This window comes from Nicotiana sylvestris, chromosome 8 (genome assembly GCF_000393655.2).
Source record: "Nicotiana sylvestris chromosome 8, ASM39365v2, whole genome shotgun sequence".
In the NCBI taxonomy this organism is placed as follows: Eukaryota; Viridiplantae; Streptophyta; class Magnoliopsida; order Solanales; family Solanaceae; genus Nicotiana; species Nicotiana sylvestris.
The window spans coordinates 84,258,686-84,269,618 of record NC_091064.1 but is presented as its reverse complement, the minus strand read 5'-3'; the positions used below and the strand labels follow the sequence as shown (position 1 = coordinate 84,269,618).

The window sequence follows — 10,933 nt, the reverse complement described above, 5'->3', positions numbered from 1 at the left end:
GTGCGCAGAGTTCAGGAGAACCTAGCCGGTTCTATGCTATGCGTGGTCGCCAGACCGTAGAGGCTTCTCCAGATGTTTTTATATCTATTCGCACTGTCCAATATCATGATGTGTATGAACTTATTGACCCTGGTTCCACCTTGTCCTATGTTACCCCTTTTGTTGCTATGGAATTTGGGATAGAACCGGATTAGCTTCATGAGCCATTTTCAGTGTCTAGTCCGGTTAGTAAGTCAATTACGACCGCTCGAGTCTATAGAGGTTGTGTTGTCACGGTGTGTGGTAGGGATACCATGGTCGATCTTGTTAAATTAGGGATGGTTGATTTCAATGTAATAATGGGAATGGATTGGCTTTATTCATGCTTTGCCATGCTTGATTGTCAGACTAGAACCATGAGGCTTGAATTGCCTAATGAGCCCGTTGTTGAATGGAAGGGAGATAATGTATTACCTAAAGGTCAATTTATTATATACCTTAACGTCGCGAAGATGATGAAAAGGGGTGTATCTATCATTTAGTTCGGGTTACGGACACCAATGCCGAGGTGCCTAGCCGTGGGTCCGTACTAGTTGTGAATGAATTTCCGGATGTCTTTCCAGATGAGCTCCCTGGGATCCCACCAGATAGATCGATTTTGGGATCGATGTGATGCCAAGCACACAGCCTATATCAATTCCACCTTACAGAATGACACCGGCATAATTGAAAGAGCTAAAGGGACAATTGAAGGATTTACTAGAATAGGGTTTCATCTGACCAAGTGTGTCATCGTGGGGCACACCGGTCTTGTATGTAAGGAAGAAAGATGGGTCTCTACGGATGTGTGTGGACTACCGGCAACTCAACAAGGTCATAATCAAGAATAAATATCCTCTACCAAGAATAGATGACTTGTTTGATTAATTGCAAGGTGCTACGTGTTCCATAAAAATTGACTTGCGGTCCGAGTATCATCAATTGAAGATAAGTGAGCAGAATATTACAAAAAAATAGCTTTTAGGACTCGGTATAGGCACTTTGAATTTCTGGTGATGTCTTTGTGCTAACAAATGCCCCGGCAGCTTTCATGGATCTTATGAATCGAGTCTTCAAGACTTTTCTAGACTCTTTTGTGATAGTGTTCATTGACGATATTCTTGTGTATTCCCGAAGTCAGGAGGACCATGCTGACCATCTCAGGGCAGTTCTACAGACTCTTCAGCAACATCAATTGTATGCAAAATTTTAAAAATGTGAATTTTGGCTTGAATCTGTCGCGTTCTTGGGTCATGTCATCTCTAGGGAAGGAATTATGGTTGATCCTTAAAACATTGCAGCAGTGAAGAATTAGCCTAGACCTACCACTCAAACAGAGATTTGCAGTTTCTTAGGTTTGGCTGGGTATTATTGGAGATTTGTGGAGGGGTTTTCTACTCTTGCCTCTCCATTGACTAAATTGACACAAAAAGCAGTTAAATTCCGATGGTCTGATGCTTCTGAAAGGAGTTTCGAAGAATTAAAATCAAGATTAACTACAACACCGGTATTAGCCCTGCTAGAGGGTACAAAGGGATTTGTGGCGTATTGTGATTCTTCAAGGATGGGGCTTGGGTGTGTGTTAATACAACACGGAAAGGTTATAGCCTACGCTTCTAGGCAACTCAAGAATCATGAAAAGAACTATGCAACCCATGACTTAGAGCTTGTGGCAATGGTGTTTGCGCTAAATATCTGGATACATTATTTGTATGGGGTCCATGTTGATGTATTTATGGATCACAAGAGCCTTCAATATATTTACAAGCAGAAGGAGTTGAATTTGAGACAAAGAAGATGGCTAGAGTTACTCAAGGACTATGACGTTGATATTCTCTATCACCGGGGATGGCTAATGTTGTGGCAGATGCACTTAGTAGAAAATCTATGGGATGTTTGGCTCATTTGGAGGCATATCAAAGTCCCTTGGCCCGGGAAGTTCACCAGATGGCTAGCTTGGGAGTTCGCCTCACGGACACTAATGAAGGAGGAGTGATTGTGCAGAATAGGGCTAAATCATCGCTTATAGTGGAGGTGAAGGAGAAGCAAATCAACGATCCATTGTTAGCACAACTAAAAGAGGGGATTTATAAACACAAAACCACAGCTTTTTCCTTTGGCATGGATGATGGTACCCTACGGTACCAAGGCCGCCTATGAACATATGAAATGCCCCAAACTAAAGTTATGGATGTCATGTGAAAGTTGTATTATTCTTTATTTGATGATGTGATGTTCGGTTAAAGCTTTGATTGTCTCTTGTGATTTACTTGAATTCTTGTATGATAGTTCTTTCTAATAAGATGGTGTTTAGTTATACATACTAATACTATTCCATGGTACAACATCTCTTTTGCCGGGGGCGCTACATTTTAAAATGAATGTAGGTTGCTCCATAGCGGATAGTAATGATCGCGCGTAGCGGAGTATCCTCCTCTCATAGTCTTGGTGAGCTCCTTTTTCCTTCAAGGGGTTATGTTGCACATATTTTGTTGTAGATTTCCACTTTTGAGGTATAGCCGGGGCCTTGTTGTCGGCGTTGTCATACTTGTCTTTTGTATCTTTAGAGGCTCCGTAGACGTTTGTGTGGGTTATATATGGATGTTGTATGGGTCTATGAACTAGGTTGTAATCTTAAACTCTTCCTTCTCTAATCATAACTGTACGGAATCTTGGAAACTTAACTACGGTCTAAGGTTGTGATATAAATGATCTAACATTGTTGAATGTACAATCTTTCCTATTGTCTAAATAAACAAAAACATGGTGTCCTTAATCATATTGAGTTGGGTATAATGTGTTTGATAAGGCTTGCTCAGTTGGGTTCACTCGATTGGGCGCCGGTCGCGCCTCCCGAGGTTGGAGCGTGGCATTCTGTATGCGGTACAAATCAGAGGGTCCGATTTTATAGTCCTTATGACGCTTCGTAGGCAGTCTCCAAAAGATCAAGACAATGGTCAAGGTTCAACCCCGAGGAGTTATCAACATTTGACCTCGAGGCAATAGAGATGGGTGGTTATGATGGAAAAACGGGAAGTTCCCAAGGAACGTGGTAAATGCTAACCAAGGCTATTAGACTAGTTTAAGCCTGTACCATGGCATTAAATAGCTATAACGATACTTGAGAAAGAGGGCACCGCTTCCTCGTCACGCGGGTTGTAGGGAAAACAAAAAATACCCCAACTATCGAGCAATGTACCCCTACCCAATTCGATATTGTATCAAAATTTTCCATCGAAATCCCCCTTCCATACTAGGCTGATGTGAGCACATGTCTCGGTACATCAGCGTGGTGACTGATATGAACATGGTAAAGGAAGAATGCCGATGGGGGGAGACAATGTTAGTAGAGATCCCCAATCCCGAGGAAAGCATAGTAGACCACAAAGCTGGCTTCCTCAGCGTCTATACATACCCATTTACTCTAGGTCCCATAGATTCTTCCGATCCTTCTTCCCCGTCAATAGATCCGGTGATTCTTGACTTTTGTTGTGAGTACTGAGTTACTCTCGGGCAGATCTATCCTTCTTTCTAGAGGATCATTTATATGATCCGATATTTTTCCAAGTAGATCGAGTGTATGACCCTTAGCCTCAATCACTTGGTCTGATTATACAGCCCTCGTCTCTTTCGGGGTTCGATCAAGCTTCATCATCGATCTGCGAGGTCGTTCTTTTCGAGCATCGATGAGGACAATGATCGGGGGTGGATAAGCCGATTTGTCCGAGTGAGGACCTCGGACATCATCCCGGCTAATATGATGCCATTCTTGGAGGAAGATAATATGACGCATAAGTTCGTCTACCCCGAGCACGAATTATTTCCCTTTCATCCCTTTCTGAAAAATAATATTTTTTAATTATGCAGCCACCGCTTGGTACCCGGCGCGGTTTAGAACCTATCGAGTTGGATTTCTCTTTCCCTTATATCGAGCGTTCTTGGCGTAACTTGGCCAAAACGCGGCGGCATGCCAAGAACCACGATATGCTTTTTGTTGCTATCTTTACTATGTTTCCTTATGAGTATCTTTTGTAGTGGTATGTTTGATGCATCATGCTTGTGTAGGACTCGGGGATAGAGTTTTGATGAGACTGTCTCCTGATCGTGAGGAAGGGACATCGAAACCCAGCAATGGTAGGAAGAGGAAGAAAGAGACGTCGGGCGGGACTCTCAAATTAGAGAAACCTAAAGTTTGCAGGCCTCGGACCGATGCCACGGTCTCGATTTCGGCTATAGTGACAAGTCCCCATACCGAGGATGAAGGTGATGATGATGAGGATCACCCTTTGGCACAAAGGGCAAGACTGGGCGTGGATGCTTCTCAAGTTGCTGGGCGGAAGGCCGCCAAATTGGGGGTAGTTGATATGGACCAGACACGTGCTGAGGAGACCCTCGAGGAGGGTTCAGGCATAGTCCCCGAGTTTCAAGTTGCACATGGTACTATCCGTATCGATTAACCCGCTGCTGGTGATTGCGAACGGCTTGAAGCCGAAGCTTCTCGGGGGAAAGATGACACCCTTAGAGAAACTAACTCCCTAGACTGCTTTAATTGGGCCCCTTCATACTCACCGAGGGAAATCAGGGATGCATAGGACCCGGATACCGGCGATATGGGGGCCTCTCATGGAAGGGAAGATGTGCTCGAAGACCTCTTCAACGGTGGCGACGAGAATATTGACCACGATGCTCCTGTCGCTCTCGAGGAGGCGGAGAGGCTTCAGCAGCAGGTAATATTCTTTGACATATCATTAGAGCTTCAAATTTTTGCCTTTCTCTTTTGAACATCTCTGCTTTGTTGCAGGCTAAGAAAATGTATGACCATGCCTTTTCTAGGCTCCAAGACAAGCTTTCGTGCTGTGGGAAGGAGATCGAGAAGCTCACCTCAGAGCTAAATGTTACATCTCGCGTTTTTGTATGTTAAAAGTTTCATCTTAAGTTAATTGAAGTCAACTCGGGGATGAGCTCATTTTGACGTTAACGTATTTACGTTATTTATAACAAGCAATAAATAAGTGTTATGGAGGATAAAGGGGTACACAGATTAAAGAAAACGAGTTTCGTTGAAAGTGGCCAATTTGAAAAAAAACAATACGGGTCGAGGAATAATACCTGATTATTATGAACTAATACCATGCAAGGTACCATATGACCACGGTAGTATAACATATAAAGTATATATGAAGTATTTTAAAAATAAATAGAGTTTTAAGTAATTTGGGACAATTTTTAAATTATGCGGGTAATTGGTTAATTATCGGGTAACAGAACATTATCCAGTTAACTAATAAACGGATAAAATTAACTAAAATACACCACTCTCCACGTGACACAAGGCAACCAATCTAAAAATATGACTCATAAACAATTGTAAATAGGTGTCAAAATTTTAACTCCTTGTAGGAATCTAATAAACCCACAAATTTGATACAACAAATTAATATCGATCCATTCAAAGGCAAGGAACAGAAACAAGCTTCATTTTTGTCTTTAACTTCGTACTTCATTTCATTTCGTGTAGCCTCAATCTGTTCTTGGTTTGAAACCAAGAACATGAACAGAACTATTTCGTCCAAACAATTCAACTTAGCCAAAAATTTTGATAGAAATTTCAAAAGAGGCCACCATAATTTCGTTCAAAATTTCAAGGATTTCAATCAAACTATCGTTCAACACATTTCACTGAAGCAGAAGCTTCATTCCTTTCAAATAATTCCTGGAACAGGTATGTTAAGGCCCTCCCTTCTTTCTTTTGGCATGGTCCAAATTATATTGAAGAAATGAGCAAACACACAGTTTCTATAAATTACTCTATTCATAGAAATAGTAGGGGTGTCTATATTCGTCATTCCCCATGAAAATTATAATTATCTTTTATTCATGGGTCTCAGAATAATACACAATTGAAAAAGTTTATCTGGAGGGAATATTGAGATTATTACGTATTTTTCATGCACTTTTCTCATTTATACATGTTCATTGACCCATGACCAGATAGTGTTATATACGCGTATATATGTATATTATATTTATATGGGATACGGGAAAAAGGTTACGGCATTATATATGCACCACCACCTGATCAGCTGGTATATGATAATGATATTCCCACAGTGGCTGAAATATGACTCAGATGGCGTTATATACGCACTACTACCTGATCAGCTGGTATAAGTTGATGATGTTGCCCACAGTGGCCGAGATGATATAATGAGATGCCCTCAGTGGCTTGATGTATTATGAACACCCATACCTATGCATGGCACGACATTTATATGCACAACCATGACATTATAAACGTTTCAGAATTTACAAAGCTATTCAGATTTAAAAATGTGTTTTCTATATTCCATGTTTCATCTATGTCTTTTACGTACTAATTTTCATGCCTTACATACTCAGTACTTTTTTCATACTGACACCCTATTTCACGGGGCCTACTTTTCATGCCCATAGATGCAGGTAGGCAAGCTGACGGCCCCCCTTCTTAGGATCCGTAATCAGCAAGAGTTGGCGTGCTCCACTTGATTCGGAGCTGCTATTGATTTTGGTACGATACGTTTGTATATATACATGCATATCGATACGATGTGGCTCAGTCACGTCTTTGTACATTTATGTTTCAATTAGAGATCTGTAGACAGTATGTCTAGTTGGATAGTATGTGGCCTTGCCGAATTACAATTTTGAGATGTATAGTTGTCTATAGCAGTCTTGTCGGCTCGCCCTACTTATGTTGTACGTATATGTATGTATGCCCTTTTGGGCAGATTTCCTTCATACAGATTTTTCTCGTAACTCAAAAGATGTTACACAGGTTCATATCCTAGACGCATGTTTAGGGGTGTTTCATAGGTAGGACTCAAACACTCATCGCGGCCCATTGGTTTGGGTCGTGACAGTAAAGGAGTCGAAGGCCTACTCTACCCAAAAGAAAGAGCAATTGCACGGGCTTCAGGCAAATGTTGAGGGAGTGTGCCAGGAAAGGGCTGGCCTCCGTAAGCAAGTATCACTGTATCAATGAACTTGTCTTTTATTCTTATAACTTGATGCTTAACAACTTATTTTGCCGTTGCAGAATAGGCAAAAAGATGCCCTGGTGGGGTAACTTCAGGAAGAGGATGCAGCCACGAATGCTAAGATCCTCGAGCTGAGGGGGCAAAATGGGGCTGTGACCTCGGAGAAAGATCTCGTGCGGACGGATTTAACATCGATCCAGTTCTTCTTCGAAGTGCTCACAGGGAGGCTGCTGCACTATCCGTGGCCAAGTCTGAGGCCAAAGAGAATGCGTCTTCATACATGAAGTATTCTACCACCGCAAATGATCGAGCCAGAGAGATATTAGAGAAAGACGAGCAGAAGCTGACTCAGGCCATTTCTTATGCTCGTTCAAAGTTAAGGAGGCAGTCTTTCAAGGAAGCAAGCGCTAAAGGCGTCGATCTCTCAACTGAAATTGAGGAAGGCCGAACCTTGGAGAAAGAACCAGCATTTTTGGCCACTTCGGACGAGGATTTTGAAGACGATCTAGAGAGTAGTGAGGGTGAATAATAGACTCACGTCATTACCCAGCGCTCGGGAGAAAAGGCTTTGTAAAGACACCTCCTATAAATATAACTTTGGTAATGTAAGAAGATTTTTCTGCTTCAAGTCTTTGAATTTTATATTTCAGCGTTTACGTGAAGTTAGCCTTTGGATTTTGATGTTTGCTCTTAGGAGCCCATACTTGGACTAATCAGGACCCTTGAGATCGGGCACCATCTCAAGATTAGGTCGATAGCTTTTTAGAATTGATGCTTGTAATAATAGAAATCCTTGGGGTCTCAACGATTCCCAAGCACTGTGTGATAGTATCATTTATGTGACACGGTTGTAAAGAGACCGGGGTGGTCCCACCGATACACTTCCCCAAAAATGGCACTGACATGGTTAGAATTAATTGGCCTTCAGTTCAGGCGAACAGTCGTTGCTTGCTCTATATATGCATTTGCTTATTTCTTATCAGAGGACTCTGCTACTTTGAGTAACTATCCCTTTTATAGAGCTCTTATTCTCTGTGCTAGTTCTCTTACCATTTCAACCAAAGCTTTCTCCCAAGTCTTCATCTTCCTTTTTTTATTTTACCATAGCCATTGCTGCTACGTCCAAATCTGTTCACCAAGGTGATGAGAGTTCCGCCTCTGCTTCGCGCTCGGTCGGTTGTACACTACTGGTGTCCGGTGAGCTAATTTCTAGGTGCTTTTTCTCGAGGGGGACTTTATGTTGGAGATACCTCCCAATGTTCAAGGCCATTTGGATCATGCATCGAGGTTTATCTCCTCAATAAGGGAGGAACACCTCGAGGCAGTTAGAAAAGATGTGGATGGGGAGAAAAGGTGGTACTGTAAGTACCTTCCCAAAATAGAGCATCATGGATCATGTCGAGGGGTTTTTGAACGTATACACGTACCCATTTACATCGGGCCCTCTCGATAAGGTCATACTAGAATTTTGTAGAAGATATGAAGTAACCCTGGCACATGTTCACCCGTCATTTTAGAGGATAGTGCTGATGATAAGGTATTTTGTAGATAAATTTAGGCTCGAGTTCACCCTCAGCAATTATATTACATTGTACTAGACCTTGCATTATCGGGGCCAGATTACTCTACAACATTGATCCACTCATCCCATTATTGCCAGCAATGAAGAAGATGGGTACCTAAGGTGGATGAGGCATTTCGTCTGAGTGCGGATTGTCGATATTATCCCTCAAAGTTCCTTCCATTTCCTGAGAAATGGAATTTTACACGCAAGTGGTACACTCGTGTTCTTATTATTTTTATCCATGGTGGAGGTGGATTCTGTAAACATGCTTTCTTTTTCTTTTCTTTTTTGCAGCAATCTCGTGGATGCCATACGAGGTTCCTGACCTGGCAGATTGGTCTCAGACACTTGCAGCTTGCTCGACTTACGATGAGCGTAAGTGGCGAGATCTGTCCAAGGGTAGATAGGAGTCAAAACAACATGGTACGTGTTGTGTGGCTTGTTTTCTTTGAAAGATAATTTCTTTAATGTGTACTAACTCCGTCACCGCAGGCATTGGAGAATTTTTTGAGATTAGACCGTTCCCCCTCAGGGAGAAGGAAGGGTCGTGGGCTTTGGGGTCGAGGACTGATAACAAATGTAAGGAGTCCTTGAAGGACGAGGGTGCTTATAGCAAGGCAAGCCATGCTCGGAGGCTCAAAGAAGATGTATCAGCTGATCCTGCAGCATTTGAGTCTTCTAGTCTCGAAAAAACTGTTCTGCCCTTGTCGTCATCTTCTTTTCCCATCGAAGGTACTTCGAGGGATGTTTGAGACTAGGGGCTGCCTAAATCAAGCGGGGTCTCGAGTGACCATGTCCCCACCAAGATCGGTTTAACTGGGGTCAGTGAGACCTGGCCAGCATATGCGCGCTCAACCTTTGAGGAGGCTTAACGGCTTTGTTCTGTGGTGAGCTTTGGTTGACTTTGTTGGTCATTTGATTTTACATTTTCGTTTTCTCATTGAGCTTCTTTTTCATAGGCCTTTGACAAGCTCAAGTCCGAGTTGCTCCACAGTGAAGCCAGGTTGAGGAAAGCCTTGGATGGGGAGAAATCCCTCTGGCTTCTTTGTGTTAAAAGGGGAAAAGAATTGAGGCACCTTCAGTATGTGGCGAATCGAAGCCTGAACTATGAAAGCCACCTCGAGAAACAGGTAACCTTTGCTCAGATGGAATGCATGATTCTTCTTCTTTTCTCGGAGATTAATATTTTGATATTTCAATTGCAGCGCAAGATAAAAGACTTGGAACACCTTCGGGCCGAGGTATGCCGGTCCAAGCAAGAGTGTAACGAGCTAAGGGCTCAGATAGATGCCCATATTGAGGCCAAGAAGAATGATTTGGCCAAGGTTTCTACCCTTGAGGTATAGCTCTGGAACTCCCGTAAAAATAGCTCGGTTAAGACGAGGAGGATTGCAAGGCTCGAGTCTAACCTTTTAAAGATGAAGGTTAAGGTTGTGGACACCCAGGCTGAAGCTGAAGAGATTCGGGCTAAGGCCAATAAGAAAGTGGCCGTCTATTTAAAATATGTTGCTGATGATCGAGCTAAGTTGAGAGGGGCATCCGATCAGGAGAGCAAAAGCAATGAGTATGACCAATGCAAACCTCGGAGGGAAACCCTCGAGGAAATCCATGCTAGGGGCTTCGATCACTCGGAAGAGAATGAGCATGCCAAGGCGGATGAATATGATGCCAAGTTCCTCGTGTCTGATGTGGAAGATAATGAGGGAGAGGCCGATGGGGCCGCAATCCCCGAGGGGAAAGTAGACTAGGCTTTTTCTTTTTGATTCTTTGTACAGGGCTCTTAGAGAGCATTTCCAAATGTAGCCTTGCATTGTTTCATATATGCATATATAAAGAAACCTTTCGGTTTGTTCCTTTCATGAATTTCTATTTACTTGTATATGTCTTTCTTTGTCTTGAGTTTTGATGTTTGTCAATGATTAGCCAGACGAATTGGCCTTCGGGTAAAAACCCTTAGGTTTACAATTCGGCCCCGAGGCTTGTTAGGCTGGCCCATAGGCTCTTACACATAGGATCGGTACGACCTTTAACATAGGTTGGCACTTAGGCTCTTACGCGTTGGGTCGGTACGACCTTTAGTTTAAGCTGGGGACAGTGGCTCTTATGCGTTTGGTTGGTAGGACCTTTATTTTTAAGCCGGCGACAGTGGGTCTTATGCGTTTGGTCGGTAGGACCTTTAATTTTAAGTTGGCGACAATGGTCCTTAAGCATTGGGTCGGTACGACCTCTAGTATGGGCTTTATTTTCCCTCGTTAAAGACTTTTTAAAGTTTTTATGTTTGCTCGACTCTTCGACGGCTAGATAAGAGCCTCGATATTGGGTCTTTATGTAGTGA

At 42.7% G+C, this 10,933-nt stretch overlaps 1 protein-coding gene across 1 annotated transcript; it reads left to right on the top strand.

Annotated features, from left to right (window-relative positions):
* Positions 1–4,628: 4,628 nt before the first annotated feature.
* LOC138875309 (uncharacterized) lies at positions 4,629–10,346 on the top strand. The gene is made up of 9 exons (XM_070154133.1): positions 4,629–4,745; positions 4,820–4,930; positions 7,094–7,119; positions 7,257–7,555; positions 8,893–8,973; positions 9,091–9,344; positions 9,558–9,728; positions 9,804–9,938; positions 10,044–10,346. The coding sequence occupies exons 1-9, from the start codon at positions 4,629–4,631 to the stop codon at positions 10,344–10,346; spliced, it is 1,497 nt and encodes a 498-aa protein (XP_070010234.1).
* Positions 10,347–10,933: the final 587 nt, after the last annotated feature.

Bases quoted from the DNA above. Each gene is read 5' to 3' on its own strand.
- LOC138875309 (XM_070154133.1), top strand. From the start codon at position 4,629: ATGGGGGCCTCTCATGGAAGGGAAGATGTGCTCGAAGACCTCTTCAAC. The intron at 8,974-9,090 runs GTAAGTGGCGAG...CCGTCACCGCAG, and splicing joins TTGCTCGACTTACGATGAGC to GCATTGGAGAATTTTTTGAG. The intron at 9,729-9,803 runs GTAACCTTTGCT...TTTCAATTGCAG, and splicing joins AAAGCCACCTCGAGAAACAG to CGCAAGATAAAAGACTTGGA.